General features: G+C 42.2%; 1 protein-coding gene across 1 annotated transcript; it reads left to right on the top strand.

Moving 5' to 3' along the window:
* The first annotated feature begins 260 nt into the window (after positions 1-260).
* Positions 261-16,768, top strand: zgc:172282 (leucine-rich repeat and fibronectin type III domain-containing protein 1-like protein). Its single transcript, XM_063016788.1, has 3 exons — positions 261-1,639; positions 13,547-14,139; positions 16,683-16,768. Exons 1-3 carry the CDS (start codon positions 261-263, stop codon positions 16,748-16,750), a joined length of 2,040 nt encoding a protein of 679 aa, XP_062872858.1. The 3' UTR covers positions 16,751-16,768.
* Positions 16,769-26,526: the final 9,758 nt, after the last annotated feature.

Below are 26,526 nucleotides of genomic sequence, written 5' to 3'. Positions count from 1 at the left end.
ATCACGGCCGTTCAGGTTAAGCTTGCGCCCTTGGCCTTTATGCGCTGAAATTCCTCCCAGTTCTTTGAATCATCTAATAATATTAAGCACTGTAGAGGGAAAAATATGCAAATCCCTTTCAATCTTTCTTTAAGGTACATTGTTTTTAAACATTTCAATCGTTTTGCTTTCCCAACTTTTTCTGATTTGGGGTTGTAATAGCTTCATGTTTACTTAATTAGTATCTTTGTTTCTGTTGCAGTTGTCCAGGACACTAAGGGATGGAGTGCCTCGTCTTCTCCCTGCTACTACTGGCTGTCTCTACCTCAGGGCAGCTATGTCCCAAGCGTTGTATGTGCCAAAACATATCACCATCACTTGCTATACTCTGTGCCAAGACGGGGCTGCTCTTTGTGCCCTCCATCATCGACCGGCGAACAGTGGAACTCCGTCTCACTGAGAACTTCATCACGACTGTGAGAAGAAAGGACTTCGCCAACATGACGAGTCTCCTGCACCTGACACTGTCGCGCAACACCATTAGCCACATCATGCCTTATACCTTCGCCGACCTCAAACGACTGCGCGCGTTGCATCTGGACAGCAACCGCCTTGGTGTAATCATTGACGACCACTTACGAGGTCTTACCAACTTGAGGCACCTTATTCTTGCCAACAACCAACTCTATAGCATATCACCACACGCATTCGATGACTTCTTGGGAACCCTTGAAGACTTGGACTTGTCCTACAATAACCTGGTGGACATCCCTTGGGACACGATTGGAAGGCTCACCAATGTAAACACCCTCAATATGGACCACAACCTTATAGAGCATGTTCCTTTAGGAGTGTTTTCCAACCTACACAAGCTGGCACGGCTTGACATGACATCCAATAAACTGAAAAATATTCCCCCTGACCCTTTGTTCTTGAGGATACCAGTTTACGCCAAGTCAAAAGGCTCTCCTTTGTCCTCGCTTGTTCTTAGCTTTGGAGGAAACCCACTTCACTGTAACTGTGAGCTCCTCTGGCTGAGAAGGCTTACCAGAGAGGATGATCTTGAGACGTGTGCCTCACCTCTTGATCTTTCAGCCAAATATTTTTGGACGATCCCAGAGGAAGAGTTCATCTGTGAGCCTCCTGTGATCACAAAGCGGTCCTTCAAGACTTTTGCAATGGAGGGTCAGCCAGCTAGTCTAAAATGCAAAGCCAACGGCGACCCAGACCCGGATGTTCACTGGATTTCTCCTGAAGGTCGTCTCCTTTCCAACACCTCTCGCACTCTTACCTTCAACAACGGCAGCCTAGAAATAAACATCACCTCTCTAAAAGACGCAGGAATATTCACTTGTATTGCATCTAATGCGGCTGGGGAGTCGACAGGCACAGTGGAACTTGTGGTCACACCACTTCCTCACCTCGCCAACAGTACTAATCGTGTCCGGGAACCTGACCCGGGACCATCTGATATTTTAAACTCTGTCAAGTCTACCTCGTCTTCTAGCAATGAAACAAGAATGAATGAGAAGAAGACGGTACTTGTGGAGCTATCTGCAAACTCTGCTCTTATTAGATGGCCTTCACAGCAGCATTTTCCTGGGATCAGGATGTACCAGATTCAGTACAACAGCTCGTTAGATGACACTCTGGTCTACAGGTAAGAGTGACATGGTATTAATAAACTATATGGCTGAAAGCATGTGGACACCCCTCCCAATTATCCATTGAATTAAGTTTAGGTGGGGCAGCGGGACTCTCTGAATTTAAATCTCAGCTCTGGTACCGGTCAGCTGGGCGCCTCCTAGCAGGCACAATTGGCCACTAAGTCTGCTGTGTAGGAAAAGACCTAGGGGGCCGAGTTGCCTGTACAGGAAGTGGAGGAACGGAACATGGAGAGCACTGTGTGACTCTCTGTGCACAGTATTTATGGCATTTAGCAGACACTCCAAAAGCGTCTTACTAAAATAACTTGTAACAGTATACAGTCTAAGCAATTAACCTGGCAACCTGGCAGTGCTAAGACTTGGGCGACTGGGCGACGCACCACCAAAGGACGAAGGGAAAGAATTCTACCTCAGTGTTAAATTAACTGTGGATATTCTGGACAGGGGCGGAACGGTGGCTCGGTGGGTAGCACTGTCGCCTCACAGCAAGAAGATCCTGGGTTCGATCCCCAGGCGGGGCGGTCCGGGTCCTTTCTGTGCAGAGTTTGCATGTTCTCCCCGTGTCTGCGTGGGTTTCCTCCCGGAGCCCCATATGAACTGGTTAATTGGAGACACTGTAAGTGAATGGGTGTGTGTGTCTGTGATGGACTGGCGTCCCGTCCAGGGTGTTACTGTGTGCCTTGCGCCCATTGAAAAGCTGGGATACAATCCAGCACCCAAACGACCCTAATTGGATAAGAAATGAATGAATGAATGTTCTGGACAGTTTGTCTTGCCTCTGAATATCATAGTCCAATCCGTGTCAAGTTAGCTAGCTGTTAATTTACCCACTGAACAGGTCACCCTGGCCACCATCGTAACAATCGCCCCCCTGAGAGATCTGGCAGGAGTCGCCACTGGTTCTGGACATTGTGAGTCCTCACTAGTTGGCCTTTTTTTAGCTTTCATATAGCTAAATTCATGTAGCTATATGAATTTTCATTGGGCAAGCTGTAGCCTAGTGGTTAAGGTACAGGACTAGTAATCAGAAGGTTGCTGGCTCAAGCCCCACCACTGCCTGTTGGTTGCTGCTGTTGGGCCTTTGAGCAAGGCCCTTAACCCTCAGTTGCTCAGGCTGTAACTGTAATGCTGAAAAATGCCGAAAATGTAATGTAAATATAGAAATGCGCTAATAATCAAAGCTTTTTTAAGCATGCAGCTAAGTTTGTTATCGTGATTGAGTCGCTTTGTCCATCTTTTGTCTTCTGCAGCAGCTTTTAGGACTTCAATACCTTCAAATTGAATCAGGAGAGCTCTCGGTGTGCATTACTTCCACATTATGTCAATCAGCACGTCTTGAGGTGCTGCCCTGATGGATTTTAAAACATTTCGGCCTTCTTGCAGCCGCCTTCATAACTGAGAACTTGAGTATAATCAGATTTAACGTCTTTGTCCTTACTTGACGCAAGGGGGAAAGTACTTTCAGGAGTGGAAGATAAATTGGTCACCAAGGTCTCTGTCACCTGTATCAAGCAACCCGGAATACTCTCCTGGGTTAACCAGAGACATCTGCTACATCAGCCTGTATAAAGAATGAAACTCCATCAGCTGCTTTGCCACTTTTACCTAAGTGTCTGAAAACATATGGCTTGAAATACTGTATGATGATACGGTTACCTTAAATAATTTCATTTCTAAGTGTAAGACCTAGCTGTGATCTCTCAACACATCGTGAGTGCAGTCACTGCAGATTTCTAACACATGGCGGCTTAAACCTGCAGGCTTCAGCCTCAGGTCTGTGAAAGTAAAAAAAAAAGCTCAGATTTAATATGAAGAAAATAATGAATAAGATGTCAAGAGTGCAGATTTTAGAGATTTTGAGACTCAGGCACCCAGAATTAGGCAGCTTAACTGAACGAAAAAACTTCCCTGGTGTATTAAGACTAATCCAACGACTGGGAAAATAAGTATGTTTTTATTCTGGTCTTGAAGGTTGAGACTGAGTTAGAATTCCAAATAGATGTGAGGAGGTTATTCATGAGGTAGACAGTTTATGTAAAGTGCAGGTGCAAATGATAATAAATGATAATAAATAATAGGTCCATTGTATAATCCAGGGTGTTAGTGGTGTCAACGGTGTAGTGTAGTGATTAAGGTGGGGAAGAAACTGTTCCTGAGCTGGTCCTGGCATGTATGTCCCTGTATCTCCTTCCAGACTACAGAAGGTTATACAGTATGTGGTTGGGGTCCCTAATGATGCAGTGTGGTCTGCAGTCTTCACCACCTTATGAAGGGCCTTTCTGTCAGCCACAGTGGAGCTGCCGTACCACACTGTCACACAGTTGGACAGTACACTCTCTTGGTATTCTAGGAACTATAAGTAATTCTAGGAACTATAAGTAGCCTTGGTATTCTAGGAACTATAAGTAGCCTTGGTATTCCATGAACTTTAACAAATTCTAGGAACTATAAGTAATTCTAGGAACTATAAGTAGCCTTGTTATTCTAGGAACTATAACCAATTCTAGGAACTATACATAGCCCTGCATCTTGTAAACATAGTTAACTTTCTGGGCTTTAGTTTTAGCTCAACTAAATAATGCAGATCAAGGCTCCATAGGTTAGTAATAGTAATAGTATTTCATAATTAATTAAAACAATTTAATTAGCATCCAGAGCAGAGATGATAGAATAAGACTAATATGATCAAACCATTAGTATTAGTGAGCACTTGAGCTGCTGCATTTTGAACGAGCTGGAGTTTGTTCATGGATCTACCAGAGCATCCCGTAAGAAGGGCATTGCAGTAATTTAACCCTAGTAGGTAGGTAAATGGATAGATGGATAGATAATTTATTGATCCAGAAGGAAATTAAAGCCCCAGCAGCATTATACAACAATAAAGGTACACATTATTAAAATTAAACAGTAAAAATTTTAAGAACAGAACACACAGCAATGAAAATGCAGAGAGGTGCAGTTTTAAGTATAAAGTACATAGTAAAAAATTAAATAGAGATTAAATATTAAACAGTAAAGTGGTAAAGGTGGAAAATGACTAGTAATTTACATTGAATTGTTCCAGTATAGCCATATATACATAAACATACAAGCATGCATATGAGGGTTCTTCAAAAAGTTTCCACATTTTTTTAAACTCACTTTTCTACATAGTCACCTTCTGGTGCATTTTTCCCAGCATTGCTCTCTCTCTATAAGCTCTCTCTCAGTCTCTCAGACACGACCGATTACTACTGCTCCCACCCTCACCGTTTCCATTAAAATATAAAAGTGCGGAAACTTTTTGAAGATCCATCGTACATACACAATTGCATATGCATGTGTATAAATATACATAAGTACACATATATACATGGCTACATGTAGGGCCCTCAGTCCTTGGCTACCACCCTCTAATGGTGGCAGGTAGAGTGCAAATAATAGCGGTCCCAAAACTGTAGTAGCAGTAAGTCAGGTAAGATTTAAACCAAGACAGTGCCATTCCTGTAACGTCTTCTGTATTTTCTAACTTTTCCAGTAAAATATTATGATCTACAATATCAATGCTGCGCTAAGGTCTAATAGAACAACAAAAAATGCATCCATTATCAGAAGACATTAACAGATCATTTCCTACCCTAATGAACGCAGTTTCAGTTTTATGGTTGGGTCTAAATCCTGATTAAAATGTCTCATGAGCATTATTTTTGTACAGATGAGAGCATAACTGTTGGGAAATTGATTTTTCTAAATTCTTTGAAACAAAAGGAAGGGTCAGAATTGGGAATCTCTAATCAGGCAAAAAAAAAAAAGTAAATAAATACAGAGATTATTATTATTATTATTATTATTATTATTATTATTAATAATAATAATAATAATAATAATAATAATAATAATAATATCAATTACCAGAGTAAAATAAATAAATACATACATACAGAGATTTAAATTATTATTTATTTTTTAATTATTTAATTATTATTATTACTTACAATAACAACAAGAACAACAATAATAATAAAAATAATAATAGTAATAATAATAATAACAACAATAATAACAATAATAAATAATAACAATAATAATAGCAATTACAACAACAATAATAATAAATAATAATAACAATAATAATAGCAATTACAACAACAATAATAATAATATTAATAAATAATAATAATAATAATAATAATAATTGAACATTGTGTCTAGATTGTTTCTGTCTAGATTTTTTTTCTTTCACTAACAGCTTCTATGTTTGTCCCCAAAGTAACCGTAAAATACTGGCCTGCTTTTTGTTTAAATACAATAGATCATTTTCTTCTCTGTAGGGTGTACAATTGTTTTTCTTGAGGGCAAAAGTTTACCCATTAAACACTTTTAACAATGCTTCCATCCACCTGGGACTCGTACTTGGTATATCAGGCAGTGTAGCCCATTTGTATTTGAGGATGAATGTGAGACAATGTCCCACAACATAAGTAAAATAATAGGCTCCATTGTGGGGAAAAACTATTAGAAGAAAATCCACTCTTGTGAGGCAAGCTGGTAAAGATCCAAAAGGGTTGCTTATAGATTTATAGTTGCGTGCTGAAAAGCATGTATATGGGGGCTTGGGTGGTGCAGAGGTAAAAACACTAGCACACCAGAGCTGACATCTCGGACTTGTGAGTGATTTGTGAATCTCAGCTCTGCTACTGGCATGCTGGGCTCTTACAAGGACAATGATTGGCTTGTCTGTCGGGTTACGATCTCTGCTGGCTGATCAATGGTGTCTGCATCAGAGACGGGGGATTTTGGATATTAGTGTGTGACTCTCCATGTGTGAGACCCATATGAACTCATCTTGTAAGGTGAAAAAAAGCAGTCAGCTACTGTACATGTGTCAGAGGGGCCGTGTGTTAGTCACGGCTCTCCTCGGTCAGGAGTGGGGGTCAGCATCAGTATATATGTATATATATATATATATATATATATGACTTGTGATGGACTTTCACCCAGGTTATTTCTGTGTGTCTTGCACCCATTGAGAGTTGTCATCGGCTCCAGCACCAACCCCACCGGTCGACCCTAAATAAGATAAGCAGTTTAGAAAGTTAGTTTAATGCACATACAATAATAAAGAACATAATAAGACAATCCTTTAGGGGCATGTACTGCTGATTAGGAAAGGAAATGGAGAAAAGCTTAAAGCAATTAAAGTTGTTAACAAGGATGTTAAGCAAATCTATATGTTTAATGAGGCGAGTAAAATAAATGTTACACAGACAACAGGTGTGAAAAGAACCACATACATACACATCATAGTCTGCTCTGGACCCTGCTTCCTAAGAAATTGGGTAATGTGATGTACACTGATCAGCCATAACATTAAAACCACCTCCTTGTTTCTACACTCACTGTCCATTGTACCAGCACCACTTACCATATAGAAGCACTTTGTAGTTTTACAATTACTGACTGTAGTCCATCTGTTACTCTGCATGCTTTGTTAGCCCTCTTTCATGCTGTTCTTCAATGGTCAGGACTCTCCCAGGACCACTACAGAGCAGGTATTATCTGGGTGGTGGATGATTCTCAGCACTGCAGTGACAATGGCATGGTGGTGGTGTGTTAGTGTGTGTTGTGCTGGTATGAGTGGATCAGACACAGCAGCGCTGCTGGAGGTTTTAAATACCGTGTCCAGTCACTGTCCACTCTATTAGACACTCCTACCTAGTTGGTCCACCTCGTAGATGTAAAGTCAGAGACGATCGCTCATCTATTGCTGCTGTTTGAGTTGGTCATCTTCTAGACCTTCATCAGTGGTCACAGGACGCTGCCCACAGGGTGCTGTTAGCTGGATATTTTTGGTTGGTGGACTATTCTCAGTCCAGTGAGGTGTTTAAAAACTCCAGCAGCACTGCTGTGTATTATCCACTCATACCAGCACAACACACACTAACACACCACCACCATGGCATTGTCACTGCAGTGCTGAGAATGACCCACCACCCAAATAATACTTGCTCTGTGGTGGTCTTGACCATTGAAGAACAGGGTAAAATCAGGGTAAAAAAGTATGCAGAGAAACAAATGGACTACAGTCAGTAATTGTAGAACTACAAAGTGCTTCTATATGGTAAGTTGAGCTGATAAAAGGGACAGTGAGTGTAGAAACAAGGAGGTGGTTTTAATGTTATGTCTGATTGGTGTATATTGGGCATTGATGCACCCTAATACCATGACAGATGTTGGCTTTTGCATGTTTCAATAATAACTGTCTGGAGGGTCTTTTTAGTCTTTGGCCCAGACAGTTAAACATATGTTTTTTTCCTAAACAACAAGCTGAAATGTGGACTCATCTGGCCACAGCACACGTTTGCACAGTCTTGCTGTCCATCTTTATGTCCTTTAATAAAAAAAAGCCACCACAAAGCATGGGTGACCACAGGGTGCCCTAGAAAAAATGGAAGTGATCCAGGGAGATCATGGCAGCTTTAGGTCCAGATCTAAAAAGTGAAAGTGATTAGCCGTGATGCCAGGAGCAGTTTGTCACCGCTGCAAGCAGACAGGTCACTTTGTAGGCACAGTGCCAAAAAAGTCGATGCTCAAGTGGCATATAGACAGCGAGAGATGCCAGACGACAGACGTAAAGGAGGATACGGCAGCTGTGAGGATAACCTCGACAAGAGATTAAGATGTTCTGGGCATTCTTAACGGATATCTGTGGCATGCCATCTAGTCGACAAGATGTTCCACCATCAGCCGAATCTACAAGAAGGCGCCAAGAAAGAGTAGCTGAGTCAGAATGACAGATCGAGGGCCAGGGTACTCCAGAGTTTGTTGAAGTATCATTGCAAATTCTGCAGTGCAACAGTATAGTTGCAAATGCTACAAGAAATGCCTGGTAAACCAATCTAGCACACCAGTGAATTTAAATCTCAGCTCTGCTACCAGCAGACTGGGCGCCTATACATACAATGTCTCATTCAGAGGTGGGATTGCCGAAGGGAAATCCTCCTAAATGCTCCAATGACGACCTCTTCTTGCTGCTTAATGGGGCCTGCACAGAGACGGGGAATAATAGGGATCAGTGCATGACTCTCTGTATGCAATACTAAGCCCCATATGAACCCGCCTCATGCTGGTGCTGATGGTCTTTTCGGTCAGGAGTAGAGGTCAGAAGCAGTAGAGGAAGCGAAATGCGCTTGGGGAAATTGGGGGAAATGCATTTAAAAAAATAATAAGATTGAAATGAAAAATGTCACCCCTATCTGCCAGCAAGATCCCTTGCCACATAAAAGCCGGTATGGTACGGGTATCATGTAAAAAGTATAGGATCATTAGGATTCTGCTTGGACTGCTGGCAACTCGTCAATCAAAATGTCCTATTCCACATCCTCTGCATTGAAGAGACGCTGTATCTGGTTTTACATGGTTCAGTTTGATTGATTTGAGGAATGGTTACTGGGAAAAGCACTGTGAGATATCTCTGTAACAGTGTACCCCCCATGTCATGTATTGTCTACCTGGATGACCTACTAGTCCAATCCACCAACTTCCAAACAACCCTGCAGTACCTGCAATGCATAAAGTTGACCATTGACTGGGTGTTACATTGGGATTGATTGGCCCTGTGTTTGGAGGGTCAGGAGGGTCTTCCCAGGTGCCAGTGCCACACTGTACCTGCACCTGACCAGCAGAGCATAATGATTAGGGAAGGGGAGCCCTGATTCCTTACAGGGCATCTGAGGGACTTTGCTGGGGACTGGTAGGCTACGTGCTGGCTGGCACTAAACGAAGGGGAACTATGTGGCATTGGTGCTGTGTGTCTTATATGGGTCTTTGGGTGGGGCAGCTGTATGGTTCAAATCTCAGCAGTGCCACCAACCCGGCAAAGCACCAGTGGGATGGTACAAGTGGCATAGGATGACAATATTCAACAGGAAAATGGAATATATAAATAAATAAGTAAAATATGTGGCTCATAAATAGACATTTTATGGACGTTTATCATTGTAAAATATTAGTGTCTATGTATGGTGGCCATGTCTGTATCTGTAGGCGGGGTTGTCAAGTTATTTATGTCTGTTTTGTATTGAAAAGAGTCCGTCTGTGTTTTTTGTAAGCAAGGCTAGACTGGGCTTGATGTTGGGTGTGCTATTCACCCTATTAAAGAGCTTCTTTTCTTCGCTGCGTGCCTCTGTTTCGCCAAAGAAAAGCCTCAATTATGATTCCAGACATGGACTCATTTCTTCTGATGTACTCCCACGCTACTATATTGACCCAGCGATTAGTTACAATAGAAGTATGGATTTGCCGTGACACTTACATTTAAGGGTACAAGTGACCTTAAGTATGCCAGCAAAATGCCCCAACAGCATAATAGAACCACCCTTGTATGAGCATCTTGGTCATTGATTGGGCAATTTTGAATTCTGAGTTTTCGGTCAATATTCCTATTGAACCGTTAACTAGTTGTGCAGTTTTTGTGACCGAGGCAACAACTGTGTGTCCACTGATAATGAACTTTCTTTTAAAATCACTAAACAAAAAGCAGACCGGCCTGTATAATGTTTAACATGTTTACAAATATGGTGTGATGTTAATTGCTTAATTGTGTCTGGACTTGTTATTGTTCATGGGAATCTTTGACCATTCTTCCAGAAGCGCATTTGTGAGGTCAGACGCTGATGTTGGACGAGGAGGACTGGCTCACAGTCTCTGCTCTAATTCATCCCAAAGGTGTTCTATCTGGTTGAGGTCAGGACACCAAACCTTGCTTTGTGCACTGGTGCGCAGTCATGTTGGAACAGGAAGGGGCCATCCCCAAACTGTTGCCACAAAGTTGGGAGCATGAAATTGTCCAAAATCTCTTGGTGTGCTGAAGCATTAAGAGTTCCTTTTCCCCATGCCCTTCTAATCCCCCCTCCACCAAACTTTACACTTGGCAGATTGCAGTCAGACGAGTACCATTCTCCTGGCAACCGCCAAACCCAGACTCGTCCATCGGATTACCAGACGGAGAAGCGTGATTCGTCACTCCAGAGAACACGTCTCCACTGCTCTAGAGTCCAGTGGCGGCGTGCTTTACACCACTGCGCTTGGTGATGTAAGGCCTGGATGCAGCTGCTCGGCCATGGAAACCCATTCCATGAAGCTCTCTAAGCACCGTTCTTGAGCTAATCTGAAGGCAACATGAAGTTGGCGACATCTGCGCACTATGCGCCTCAGCATCCGCCGACCCCGCTCTGTCATTTTACATGGCCTATCACTTCGTGGCCGAGTTGCTGTCGTTTCCAATCGCTTCCACTTTGTTATAATACCACTGACAGTGGACTGTGGAATATTTAGTAGCGAGGAAATTTCACGACTGGACTTGTTGCGCAGGTGGCATCACGGTACCACACTGGAATTCACTGAGCTGAAGCAGTCTGCATGCCTAGGTGCTTGATTAGAACACCTGAATTCATTGATTTGGATGGGTGAGCGAATACTTTTGGCAATATAGTGTCGATAAATGCGATTTGAGTGGAAACAGGAAGTCTCAGACTAACACAAAAGTACTGTATCACATTTGAAGCTAGGCCACCACAGGGCTTCTGGCCAATGAGTGCAAGCACCCATGGTTAGTTATATAAATAGATAATGAAGGAACCTGAGGGCTATTATAGAGGCCACACTCTGCTTTCCTCCAGCAGTCTCTCGGAGCTTGACTGAGCAAGGGTGCCCTGGTGGGTGTTTTTTGACACTCCAAAAGGTCTTTTTTCTCTTTCCTTTCCTTTTTGAAATCTGGCTCACATCAAGAATTTATCAACACTGGATGCACTGCAGAAAAGAGGCAAAATATAAGCCATGTATGGATCCTGGCAGTTAAGGTACTGGACTAGTAATTGAAAGGTCGCTGGTTTAAGCCTGACCATTGCCAGGTTGCCACTGTTGAACCCTTGAGCAAGGCCCTTAACCCTCAATTGCTTAGACAGTATTTACTGTCACAGTACTGTAAGTCACTTTGGATAAATTGTCTGCTAAATGCTGAAATTGTAAATGTAAAGCTCAGTGAGTCCATTGTGCATCAACAAATCCTATATATCCATGTATCTGCCCATTCATCTGTCTGCCCATTCATCCATCTAATTAAGATGCTTTGGCATGAACCGAATAGCCTAAACATTCCAACTTTGCTACTTACTACAGCACCATTCTAAGCCGGTCCAACAGGCAATACAGCTGGAGGACGATCTGCCAGATGTTAAATCAAATTAATTGTCTAAGATTAGAATCAATTGTCTTGCAGCTGTATCTTTATGTACTCATGCTGGTAATAATGTTACTCTTGCAAGAAGGTGCAATAAGCAAGTTTAACTGCATCGTCCATAGAGCAAATAGATTTAGAAATTTCAACATCTACAGTCCAAAATATCATTGAAAGATTACAATAATCCAGTGAATAATCCAACACTGCATTAAACATCGACATAATCTTGTAATTCAATGCTGCATCTACAAATGCAAGCTAAGATTCATCCATGCAGAGTGGAAGCCATTAATAAACCACATCCCAACATGCCATCAACTTCTGAAATGAATGGAACAATGCAAAGTGGAAATGTGCACTGTGGGCTAATGAGTCTGTCTTTTAAATAATGGATGTTTTACACTTCAGACCAAAAAACATTGAACTTCTTTTGATTTTTTCATCAGTTAATTGAGAGTTTAAGGGAATTAAGAAATCACAGATTCCTGATTTACTGCAATTTACAAAGCTGTACTAGAAATGGTGTTTGTAGTTGGTAGGTTAAGTCTGGCACCTCTGCTGAAGACGTTTCTGCCTTTAGAGACTCTCAGGGGTGTAAAAACTCCAAAAAAGTACCATCTTAAGTCTGTATCTTATGTTTTTTTACACTTAGTTGTCTTTTCCTTTCTGTTTTTTATATACCACCCTTTTCTTGTACTGCTGTAATGCGTAAATTTCCCCAAGGGGATCGATAAAGTCTTATCTCTTACATCGATCAGGCATAACATTATGCCCACCTTCCCAATATTGTGTGGTCCCCCTTTTGCTGCCAAAACAGCCCTGACCCATCGAGGCATAGACTCCACTAGACCCCTGAAGGTGTGCTGTGGTGTCTGGCACCAAGACATTAGCAGCAGATCCTTTAACTCCTCTAAGTTGTGAGGTGGGGCCTCCATGGATCGGACTTGTTTGTCCAGCACATCCCACAGATGCTCGATTGGATTGAGATCTGGGGAATTTGGAGGCCAAGTCAACACCTCAAACTCGTTGTTGTGATCCTCAAACCATTCCTGAAGCATTTTTGCTTCGTGGCAGGGCGCATCATCCTGCCAGCCATCAGGGAATATCGTTTCCATGAAAGGGTGTCCATGGTCTGCAACAATGCCTACGTAGGTGGTACATGTCAAAGTAACATCCACATGGATGGCAGGACCCAAGGTTTCCCAGCAGAACATTGCCCAAAGCATCACACTGTCTCCGCCGGCTTGCCTTTTTCCCCATAGTGCATCCTGGTGCCATGTGTTGCCCTGTTGGGGACGTACACGCACCCGATCATCCACATAATGTAGAAAGAAAACGTGATTCATCAGACCAGACCACCTTCCTGGATTGCTCTGTGGTCCAGTTCCGATGCTAAAAAGAGGGTGGGGGATTCAAAGCTGTGTAAGGACCCTGGTTAGTAACCCAAGGCGTCTGTACAGAGGTGAAGGAATGTGGTCATAAGTGTGTGACTCTCCATGCGCAAGACTGGCCTCAGGTGTGGCCTCAGGACTGAACTATATAATATGGATGTGACATTAATATGGAGGTCCCAGCAGCCGAAGACTAATAAAAAAACAGAACATCACAGCATTCTGGCAGTTGGTTAATATATTCATCCTCATTCAGAAAAACAGACACTAAACAGTATTTTTTTTTGCAGGATGATACCATCTACAAGTAAGGACTTCCTGGTGAGGGATCTGATGTCTGGGCGTGAGTACAACCTGTGCGTCCTGGCCATGTACGACGACATCCTGACATCTCTTACTGCTACACGCCAGGTGGGCTGCGTCACATTCGTCACAGAAACAGAATACAGCCAGTGCCAGATCCTGCAAAGTCACTTTCTGGGTGGCACCATGATCATCATAATCGGCGGCATCATTGTCGCCTCTGTGTTGGTCTTTATCATCATCCTTATGATCCGCTACAAAGTCTACAGCCAACACGGGGCTGCTAAAGGGATTGCCATGAGCAACAGTCGCTTACAGACCAACGGAAGAGGGCAGACGCCTGGGCAAGTGCCACACTCGGGTTCCAAAGTCTCCGAGAGGCATGAGGAGGCTCCTTCCTCCCTGAAAGACTGCTCTGCTATGTCTTTAGCTGTGGATTGTGACAAAGCGATGCAGATCACAGAGGCCAGCAGTGAGGGACTTGGGTCAACATTGCATAAGCCCGTCTCCAGGATTTGCACAGAGCAAAGAAGGAGAAGCTCGCTGTCTTCTATTGATATGACCACCGCTGTGGAAGGAAGTAAGTAAAATATAATTTAATGTTATTGTAGTTTGGAATGTTCTCTTTAAATCAATCAATAATTTCTATTAAAGTGTCTAATATTCCAAATACACATGCCGTATAACTAAAGCCCTACCTAATTCATCTAGTTCGTAAAATAAGCCGTTTCCCTGTGAAATCCCTGCATTTCAGGCCTACAACACATTCCAAAATAAGTTGGGACAGGGGCAATTTAGGGCTAGTAATGAGGTGAAAAATTAAACTAAATAATTATGATGTGATTCCAAACAGGTGATTGTAATCGCCTCTGGAAAAGACGACGTCTTGAAGGCAGCACATGTTGCTCTAAGATCTCAATGTACTTTTCTGCATTAATGCTGCCATCACAGAAGTGTAAATGACCTTTGCCAAGGGCACTGACACAACCTCATACAGTGACAGACCCTGGCTTTTGGACTTGTTCCTGATAACAGTCTGGATGGTCCTTTTCGTCTTTGGTCTGAAGCACACGGCTGATTCATCTGACCACGATACATGTTTCCACTGTGTGATGGTCCATCCTAGATGCCTCTGAGCCCAGAGAAGAAGACGCCACTTCTGGACATGGTTAACACAGGGCTTCTTTTTTGCACAGTAAAGTTTTAAGTGGTATTTGTGCATGTAACTCTGTATTGTAGCGCTTGACAAAGGTTTGCCAAAGTAATCCCTCACCCATGTGGTTATATCAGCTATTGTTGAGTGGTTCTGCAGGGATGGAAGATCACAGGCGTTCAGCTTAAGCTTTCACTTTTAGCCTTTGCACACTAAAATTCCTCCTGATTTATTGAATCGTTAATGATATTATGCACTGTAGAGGGAGAAATATGCAAATCCATTCCAATCTTTCTTTGAGGTTCATTGTTTTTAAGCATTTCAATCATTTTCTTACACATTTGTTGACAGACTGAAGATCCTGGGGTTGTAGTAACAATTATTGTCTTGAATTGTTTGTGTAAACATTTCTATATATGTATTCTTATCTCTACTGTGGTAACAAATGCATGGGGTGTTAATAAATATAAAAGAGTGTATTATTGTTCATAGCCTGTAGTCCTAAATTACTCAGACAGGACTCAATTAGGTTTTGTCGCTTCTGTTATTCAAAGACACAGTAATTTACACAATGATTAAAGGACAGCCTGTTTCTGGTAATTCGTTTCCAGAACACATCATTTTTCTATAAATTTACATCTTTTTTATGTAGCACTTAATTATAGACTCACTGGACCAGACACTGGCCTCATTACAAATAGCAGCATGTATTGTTTAATGTTAATTGGTTGTGTGATTTTGAAAAATACAGGCGATACGTCTTATTGTGTTCATAATATAATTAAATATGAAATAAATATAATATAAAATAGTATGAACTTTAACATTTTAAATGGATACGTTGTAAAGCGCAGTGCATTGTCAGACACAACAAAATTTGACTGAACTCGGGAACAATTCTGCAAATATACAACCCCAAATCAGAAAAAGCTGGGACATGAATGCAATGTTCCTTCCATTTACTTTGACTTTTATTTGATTGCAGGCAGTTTGAACCCAGGATATTTCATGTTTTCATGTCTGCTCAACTTCAATTCATTTGTTAATATACCGCCATTCCTGCATTTCAGGCAATTTAGTGCTAGTAATGAGTAAAACTTTACTGTGCAAAAAAGAAGCTTTATGTTAACCATGTCCAGAAGCGGCGTCGACTTCTCTGGGCTCGGAGGCATCTAGGATGGACCATCACACAGTGACTTTTTTGGAAAAAATAGATGCCGTGTGCTCCAGACCAAAGACGAAAAGGACCATCCAGACTGTTATCATCAACAAGTCCCAAAGCCAGGGTCAGTCATGGTATGAGGTTGTGTCAGTGACCTTGGCAAAGGGACGTCCATGCATTTTTCAACAAGATGATGGACTGGCCTGCCTGCAGTCCTGACCTGTCCCCAATAGAGAACGTGTGGAGAATTTTGAAACAAAAAATGTGACAACGACGACCCCGTACTGTCTCACATCTTAAGACGTGTCTGCAGGAAGAATGGGACAAAATAAAAGCTGAAACACTAAATCACTTGGTATCCTCGGTGCAAAAATGTCTTTCAAATGCGGTGAAAAGGAATAGCAACATTACAAAGTGTTAAATGCTTTACCAGACAAAACATAAAATATATCAGGTTCATCCTGTCTGCAATGAAATAAAAGTCAAAGTGTTTTTTTATTATTTGCCTTTTCCATGCTGTTCCAACTTTTTCTGATTTGGGGTTGTATATATAAGGTCTGAATTACCTTTATTGTCAGGCTGTGAATATATTTTTTAGTCAGATCAGCAAGTCTGCTTTATTGTTGAGTAAGTAGGTTTGTTTAGGGATTCATTCTGTTAGTAGACTTGAAAAGTTCTGTTTCAGCATCCTTTAGACACCTGGCACTACATAACACTTACACTGTATACCTGCTTACAGTTTGCACAATGTGCCATTGTTCTACTTTTAAGCTTATTCCTTACAGCTTTTTCTGTCTGTCATTTTTAGACACAGCGGTCCAGAAGGTCAGCAATGAGAAGAACGTTCCACGAGATTGGACTGGTTTTAAAATTTGATGACCTACCCTGCTGTCCTAAAAGAGGCAGCCATGAACTCTAAAAAAGTAATGCTATATTTATTTACCTTTTTATTTACTGTTTGATCCTATGGAGATTGTGTGATTATGTAGATTGTTAGGGGTGTGTGTATGTGTGTGTGTGAAACCCACCATTAATATAAACAATTAAACAAATTAATCATTTTAATTAGGGCGGCACGGTGGGTAGCGCTGTCACCTCAGAGCAAGTAGGTCCTGGGTTCGATCCCTAGGAGTCCTTTCTGTGCGGAGTTTGCATGTTCTCCCCGTGTCTGCGTGGGTTTCCTCCGGGAGCTCTGGTTTCCTCCCACAGTCCAAAAACATGCAGTCAGTTTAATTGGAGACACTGAATTGCCCTATAAGCAATGTGTGTGTGTGTGTGTGTGTGTATATATATATATATACAGTGTATCACAAAAGTGAGTACACCCCTCACATTTCTGCAGATATTTAAGTATATCTTTTCATGGGACAACACTGACAAAATGACACTTTGACACAATGAAAAGTAGTCTGTGTGCAGCTTATATAACAGTGTAAATTTATTCTTCCCTCAAAATAACTCAATATACAGCCATTACTGTCTAAACCACCGGCAACAAAAGTGAGTACACCCCTAAGAGACTACACCCCTAAATGTCCAAATTGAGCACTGCTTGTCATTTTCCCTCCAAAATGTCATGTGACTCGTTAGTGTTACTAGGTCTTAGGTGTGCATAGGAAGCAGGTGTGTTCAATTTAGTAGTACAGCTCTCACACTCTCTCATACTGGCCACTGAAAGTTCCAACATGGCACCTCATGGCAAAGAACTCTCTGAGGATCTTAAAAGACGAATTGTTGCGCTACATGAAGATGGCCAAGGCTACAAGAAGATTGCCAACACCCTGAAACTGAGCTGCAGCACAGTGGCCAAGATCATCCAGCGTTTAAAAAGAGCAGGGTCCACTCAGAACAGACCTCGCGTTGGTCGTCCAAAGAAGCTGAGTGCACGTGCTCAGCGTCACATCCAACTGCTGTCTTTGAAAGATAGGTGCAGGAGTGCTGTCAGCATTGCTGCAGAGATTGAAAAGGTGGGGGGTCAGCCTGTCAGTGCTCAGACCATACGCCGCACACTACATCAAATTGGTCTGCATGGCTGTCACCCCAGAAGGAAGCCTCTTCTGAAGTCTCTACACAAGAAAGCCCGCAAACAGTTTGCTGAAGACATGTCAACAAAGGACATGGATTACTGGAACCATGTCCTATGGTCTGATGAGACCAAAATTAATTTGTTTGGTTCAGATGGTCTCAAGCATGTGTGGCAGCAATCAGGTGAGGAGTACAAAGATAAGTGTGTCATGCCTACAGTCAAGCATGGTGGTGGGAATGCCATGGTCTGGGGCTGTATGAGTGCAGCAGGTGTTGGGGAGTTACATTTCATTGAGGGACACATGAACTCCAATATGTACTGTGAAATACTGAAGCAGAGCATGATCCCCTCCCTCCGGAAACTGGGTCGCAGGGCAGTGTTCCAGCATGATAATGACCCCAAACACACCTCTAAGACGACCACTGCTTTATTGAAGAGGCTGAGGGTAAAGGTGATGGACTGGCAGAAGCATGTCTCCAGACCTAAACCCAATAGAACATCTTTGGGGCATCCTCAAGCGGAAGGTGGAGGAGCGCAAAGTCTCGAATATCCGCCAGCTCCGTGATGTCGTCATGGAGGAGTGGAAAAGCATTCCAGTGGCAACCTGTGAAGCTCTGGTAAACTCCATGCCCAGGAGAGTTAAGGCAGTTCTGGGAAATAATGGTGGCCACACAAAATATTGACACTTCAGGAACTTTCACTAAGGGGTGTACTCACTTTTGTTGCCGGTGGTTTAGACATTAATGGCTGTATATTGAGTTATTTTGAGGGAAGAATAAATTTACACTGTTATATAAGCTGCACACAGACTACTTTTCATTGTGTCAAAGTGTCATTTTGTCAGTGTTGTCCCATGAAAAGATATACTTAAATATCTGCAGAAATGTGAGGGGTGTACTCACTTTTGTGATACACTGTATATATATATATGTTTGTCTGCCCTGAGGTGGACTGGTGTCCCGTCCAGCGTGTTACTGTGTGCCTTGTGCCCATTGAAAAGCTGGGAAAGGCTTCAGCACCCCTCCACGACTCTAATTGGATAAGCGGATAAGAAATGGTTGAATGAAATAATTTTAATTAATAAATAATTGCTTTTGATTATACCATCCAAACACTTCGTAAAATGCAACAGGGCACGCCCAGGTGGCGGAGCAGGATACTCCGCTAGAGCTCCTGAACTCCTCGGTTCGAAACTCGGCATTGCCACTAATCAGCTGGGCGCCATCTAGCGGGCATAATTGGCAGTGCCTGCAGCAGTTACGTTTCTGCTAGGGCGGGATAACCGGACTATGTGGGTGGGGTCATTCAATGCTGTGTAAGGACCCTGATTAGCAGAAAAAAAGAGGCACCTGTGCAGAGTGCATGAGTGAAAAATAAGCTAAATTGGGAGAAAATGCATAAGTAAAATAGAAGAAAATGAATGAATAAATAAAATGCAACAGGAACCCCCCTCTGGGCTCACTGAGGCCACCTAGTGGGCTCCGGCCCCCCTGTTGAGAAACACTTGTCTAGGAGATTATGACTGATACATTTAAACACATACTTGTCATGCAACTGTTTTATACATATTAGGGATGTAACAATACACTCTATCCGTGATGCGATTCACGATACTGGGTTCACAATACGATTTTTTCCCGATTTTTTAAACAAAATAAAATTGAAGACACATTATGACAAAGTTTCCTTTTATTATTTCTCTTTAAAAAATAAAATAAAATACTGTATTTGTGCTTATCTTTTATTTATCTAAATAATGAATGTCCTTTCATTTCTGAGGTAGGTACAAACTATGCAAAACAATGCTGCACATTTCCCTTTTTGTGTAAAAAAAAAAATAAAATGAAATTTAAAAACAAATCCCACATTAAATAAATAAATGAATAATACAAATAAAGAAAGTCCTCACATAAATAAATTTGGCTGGAAAATTCCGAACCTGGCAACCCTGTAGTGACGTCAACCAGGCGAGGTGAATAGTGCCAGTGCCCTCTGCTGTTTAAAGTGAATATTGATTCATTATACATGTAAACAGAATTGAATCGTTACACGTGAATCGATTTGTGGTGCATCGTTACATCCCTAATATATACAACCCTAAGCCTAACCTTAATGTTTTTTTCTATTTTTCTTTTTTCTTTTAGACTTTTTAGTCTTCAGGGAAACGTAATAATGGGATCTCTTCAGTAAAACTCCTGCAGGCCATTATCCATCAAACTCTTCACTAAATATTTCTGGAACTATCCCAGCAATTACATCAAGGACAACTCTGGAGACTCAATGCACTGTTTCCAGAAACGGGACATTAAGCACATAATTGTTTTATTTTTTATTGATGGCTTATGAAACATGTTGGCTTTTGGAACTCACTGTGGACTGGCCTGACTTGTTTAGCTGGCAGGTACAGCATTCGTCGTAACCTGTACAGCAGCGGGTAAGTACAACCTTAAACCTTAAAAAAAACCTAATGAAAAGTAATGATGTCATGTTTATTGTGAAGACCCTCGTGACTAGATGTAAGAAGGAACATAAGACATGTCACGCTCATCGTAATATCTTAGGTCTTAGAACAAATTCATGGTCAGGTGTATTTCTAAAAGGGACTCCGAGGGGCAATGGTAGCTGAATGGTTAAGGCACTAAAGCGGTGTTCATAATAACATGAGCTAGGAAGCAAAATAGTCTCCGCCGAACGATCCGCCGCTGCCTTCTTAAATGCCATAAGCACATTACTGGAGACGAGGTGCAGCTGTGGACAATTAGCTGAAGACCAATCACAATGAGGGGGTTGTTAAAAACAAACATTCCAAACATGTGCTCCTGGAGAGAGGGGTGTGGCACAAACAAACTCCAGGAGCATAGATGCTTAATTCGTGACGCATAGCGGTTTATATTGGATATACTAAAACAAAGAAATGCGGAGTTTGACAAGGCTTATGAACAATTTTATGTTCATTTTCTTAATTCACATAGAAGAACATCTGGATTTGGGCAGTTTATCCCTTTCTTTATGACAGATCCTCTCAAGCTATCGGAATAGATGATAAGGGTCTGTGAACTGACATATCTCCACAGATGTTAAATCTAAATGTGTAAGTCTGAGCTTTGACTGGGTCACTCCAAGACATTTATGGGTCTGTCCGAAAACCTAGTGACCTATTTACATAGACAGCATTCTATGTCATCCTGTACACACTCCCGAAAAGAAGGCTGTCTGAATTCTTAGCTGCCCAAAATTGCTGCCTACTAAGCGTTAATCAGACTGAATAACGAGGAAGCATCCGATGCTTCCTTAGCGGTGAAGGCAATCCCAGCGTTCAGTGCAGCACAACTTTTCTCACAAAAAATTACAAATATGGCGAATGGATGCCGCGGGTTGTGCCACCTCAGCCCATTGGTTTGAATGGCCTGAGGCTAACTGTGTTAGCTTAGTAAGCTAAAACTGCATTGACTTAAACGCTGTAATCGCCGTCTAAGTAGTGTGTCTAAATAACCTGCCTTATAAGTTTGATGTCTTATTAGAATCCTCTCTGCTTAGGCAGCTGCCCAGGTAGGCAGTAGGCAGCAAGGCAGCTCACTAGGTTTCGAATGAACCCTGTATTTTAGGGGTCTGTGTTTGTGTGCACTGTGAAATAGGTTTCCTCAAGGATTGTTCCTGTATTTAGCTGCATTAATTAATACCTTAACTCTTACTATTCCCACTATGCCAACACAATGTTTACTATAGTAATTAAATTAGCCAGATGATGTGCAGTATTGGTTTTTCACCTGATTTAATGCAAGAGCAGAGAATTCTTTCATCACGCTGCCCTTTACTTTCCGTTTAGCAAATGCCATGCGGGCTGTTTTATGCCTTTTACTCAACAGTAACTTCCATTTAGCCACTCTGGCATAAAGGCTGAGTTTATGGAGTCCTGCAGAGATGATTGTCCATCAAACATGTTCTCACATCTCTGCACAGAACGTTTGGAGCATTAGAGTGATTCTTGGCTGGATGCCCAATTTAGCTGAATAGCCAATTTCAGTGCAAAATATGTCAAGGTCCAGGCAAAGTGTTTTCTATTTAAAAAACACTGAGGTCACTGTGGTCCTGCTAACTCGAAAAACCTTGACCTTGTTTCTTTATATCTTTGATATGCTGATCTGTGCTTTGCCTAAATGATGATGAAGATCCAGACAGTTCCTTAGACTTCAGAGATGTTATGGCTTGGTTTCTGTCCTTATAATGCAGTAAAAATTGTAAGCTAATTTAGTTGTAGACTCAGAAGTCACTTTAGAAACATCACTTTGGAATATGGAACACTCCTCGCTCTGTTAGTGACTTATTTAACTCTGATGAACTCAATAAACTCACATACAGCAATAAATCTGGCACTAGAACCCACATGAATTAAAGTGCTGCCAATTACACACTACGGGTCTGTCTGAAAACCTAGTGAGCTGCCTTGCTGCCTACTGCCTAAGTAGTGAGGATTCTAATAAGACATCAAACTTATAAGGCAGATTATTTTAAATAAATGACACTTGTGCACTTTTATACAAATACGAATTTATTTACATTTAAAAGAACTCCATTCGCTGCTCTGCATTCGCGCACCATATTTATAATTTTTTGTAAGAAAAGTTGTGCCGCACTGAATGCTGGGATTACCTTCACCGCTAAGGAAGCATCAGTCAGATCTGATTCTAACGTTTAGAATTAAGGCACCCTCAGTAGGCAGCAATTTAAGGTATCTCAGAATTTAGACATACCTTCTTCTTGGAAGTGTGTAGGATTACGTACAATACCATCTATGTATGTCTATGAGAGCTCACTAGGACCCTAAATTCAGCAAAGCCAAATTCATCACAGGAGCTCCAAATCTTGTGATCTTGGACCATGGCTGTAAACATGGCTATAAACAGTGATAAGCAAAAACAAACTGAAATCCTAATCTGCCACTCTTCCAACACAAGATTTGAAGCCCTCCTGTGCTGAATTTGACTTCCCCAAAATGCATGTTGACAAGCCACAGTCCTTCTGGTAGAATGTACTCTAGACTGTTAAAAGAATAGCTTTTTGTTATGTCAAAACAATGTTTAAAAGTGAATAATATGCCTGCTATGTACAATGAAGGAGGTTCAGTATTGTTTTGAGGTTGCTTTTCTGCATCAGATACTGGGCAAAATAAGGTTAGGAGACTATCAAGGCATTTTGTAGTGTAACATAATGTTCAACCTAGTGTCAAAAAGCTGTGTTAGTCTCAGGTCATTGGTCTACCAGCAGGATAATGACCAGAAACACATCTAAAACCACCCTGGGCAGTTTTTAAACAATCTGATATGAGTCTTGATCTGAATTCTATTGAACCTTTGTGTAAAGAGCTGGACCAAAAGAGGTGTGAGTCAAACTAGCAAAGGTGTGACTCCAAATGCTGTGCTATTAATATTAGATTCATGGTGTAATATTGCATTTGTAGCATTAAGCAGATTGAGGGCCTTGCTAGACTGCCCAACAATAGCACCTTGGTGGTAGTGGGGCTTGAACCAGCAACCAGTTTTGTGTTTTGCAAGTTACCTACAACCCACTCTGTTTGCACAGGTAGTCCAGCTTCTCCAGGATCTCCAAGATGACACATCCATACCTGCTATCGAAGGTTTGCTGTGTCTCCCAGCACAGTAGCAAGAGCATTGAGGAGATACCAGGGATACCAGGACATTACACGGGCATCAATCCAGCACCAGGACCGATATCTGCTCCTTTGTACGAAGAGGAACAGGGGGAGCACTGCCAGAGCCCTACAAAATGACTGGACTTACTGAGATCTCCCAGGACATCATGTGACATCACATGTCGGGAGTGCATACAAGCATATGGGGGCCATACAGTCACGTTATGAGATTGAATAAGCCTTTTTTATCCTGATTTTTTGTGTGATTTTGAATCCAGGCTTCAATGCGTCCAATATTTCCATTGACTGTTCTTATCTCATTTTGTTCTCAACAAATTACACAATTTATATCAGTAAAGATTTTCAAGATCTGATGTGTGATTTAATTAAATGCTTCCTTAATTTTTGTGCAGTGTATTATACACACTGTGTGTGTATGTGTGTGTGTTTTCTCAGAGGAGAAAAATTTCTCTGCATAAGGTTCCTTGTTGACAATAAAACTCACACTGTGTGCTGTGTGTGTGTGACAGTGTGTGTTCAATAACGGACTTCATGCTGAGAAATCTTTTCCCCCTGGGGTCAATAATGTCTGGGCATGCTATTTTCTATCGCATGGTCAATAGAAGGGGTAGAAGCTCACAGCCCTGTGCAGCCCTGTATACTATGCTCACAATTGATGCTGTGTTATTCCTGTCAAGACAAGGCTAGCGGCTCTTTAGTTGCTTTAAGATGCGGTACTCACTCGTCTTACCGGCAGTTGCAGATTGGCTTTCCCAATTAATTACATTTCACTATTATTTATAATTAATTAAACCATGAATGCGAATAAAAGAAAAAAAATCATTAATTAAAGTCTCCCTTGGAGGCGTAGGTTTGAATCCCACTTCTGACACCAATGTGGCGTCGCTGAGATGTAAAGAAACATAACGCTGTTTTGGTAGGAGAATAATGCTTTTTACACATTTATTTTTGAGTCACATTTATTTGTATAGCAACTGCACAGAATCCAGGACCGACAGACCAAAAACCCCTGTTGAGCAAGCCTAGGGCGGCAGTGGCAAGTAAAACCTCCCCTAAAATGATAGGAAGAAACCTTGAAAGGGAACCAGACTCGGTCGATACCTCCATCCTCCTTGGGTGGCCTGGAGAATAACTTGAATGAATAGGATTTACACAAATCATACATACACAAGTTATAACTAGCTGGCGCCCACCAGCTAGCTATTCCGCTAGCACACCAGCTCCGAGATTCTCAACTCCTCGGTTCGAAACTCGGCGTTGCCACCAGTCAGCTGGGCGCCATCTAGCTGGCATAATTGTCAGTGCCTGCAGCAGACACGTCTCTGCTAGGGTGGGATGACCGGACTATGTGGGTGGGGTCTTCAAACGCTGTGTAAGGACCCTGACTGATGGATAGAGAGGTGCCTGTGCAGAGTGCATAGGTGAAAAAGGTTTCCGCTAAGGGCTGTGTGCAGGTCGTCGGAGGAGGTGTGAGCATCAATATACCCACCTCGACTGCAATCAGAGATCCCCCAGCAGCGGAAGACAAATTAACTACGCTAAATTGGGAGAAAATGGAAGAAAAGGCATAAATTATTTCATTATTCAGTCCAGTCTGTAATAAGGTCCGTAGTGAGGTCTGGACATTTGTGGTGCAAACAAGCCAGGTGTCCGTCACATCTAGCAGGAGCAGCATTGTTGGCACGGCAGTCCCGACTTGAAGGCTTCGACCTCGGGTTGGTAAACAGGTCTCCATCAGAACTACCTCAGTTCCTAAAATGTGAACTCATTAAGCATTAGACTCCGACACCCCTCATTATTACAGCATAACTAGAAGGCAGAGCGAGCAGGTAACACAGTCATGAAGGCTTTCACAGGACATCAGTGCCACCTCCTCCACTATCATCAAACCTGAGTGATCGGACAGGAGAGGCAGAACGACAGCAACACAACATCCCTGATCACCACCAGAAGTTTCTATGACCTATACACCAACCTGGCATAACATTATGACCACTGACGGGTGACGTGAATAACACTTATTATCTTTTTTGACAAGGGCCAAATTGTGATGGCTAGACGACTGGGTCAGAGCATCTCCAAAACTGCAGCTCTTGTGGGGTGTTCCTGGTCTGCAGTGGTCAGTATCTCCTGCTTTGGTGTCCACATACTTTTGGCAATCGAGCATCTGTGGGATGTGCTGGACAAACAAGTCCGATCCATGGAGGCCCCACCTCGCAACTTGCTAACGTCTTGGTGTCAGATACCACAGCACACCTTCAGGGATCTAGTGGAGGTCAGGGCTGTTTTGGCAGGAAAATGAAGGCCAACACAATATTAGGAAGGTGGTCATAATGTTATGCCTGATCTGTATTTTAGAAATGACTTGTGTCAATTACAAGGGCGTGGAAAAAGATCCCTCCTGCTGTCGAACAAGTGGACAGAACACACAGGTCATCAAACACAACACACCAATACATTGATAGTTACACCGATCAGGCATAAAATTATGACCACCTTCCTAATATTGTGTTGGTCCCCCTTTTGCTGCCAAAACAGCCCTGCAACTGTGATGCACTGTGTATCTCTGACACCTTTCTATCAGAACCAGCATTAACATCTTCAGCCTTCACTCCCCATGTGCATCAATGAGCCTTGGCCGCCCATGACCCTGTCGCCGGTTTACCACTGTTCCCTCCTTGGACCACTTTTGATAGATACTGACCACTGCAGGCTAGGAACACCCCACAAGAGCTGCAGTTTTGGAGATTCTCAGACCCAGTCGTCTAGCCATCACAATTTGACCCTAGCTCAAATCACATCAACTTTGTGGATAAAATGTTCACCTGCTGCCTAATATATCCCACCCACTAACAGGTGCCGTGATGAAGAGATAATCAGTGTTATTCACTTCACCTGTCAGTGGTCATAATGTTATGCCTGGTCAGTGTAGATGGTATGTGATAGTCTACTAAC

This window comes from Trichomycterus rosablanca, chromosome 20, assembly GCF_030014385.1.
Source record: "Trichomycterus rosablanca isolate fTriRos1 chromosome 20, fTriRos1.hap1, whole genome shotgun sequence".
Classification (NCBI taxonomy): Eukaryota; Metazoa; Chordata; class Actinopteri; order Siluriformes; family Trichomycteridae; genus Trichomycterus; species Trichomycterus rosablanca.
The sequence above is the reverse complement of the archived record's forward strand: the minus strand, read 5'-3'. Positions and strand labels throughout refer to the sequence as shown.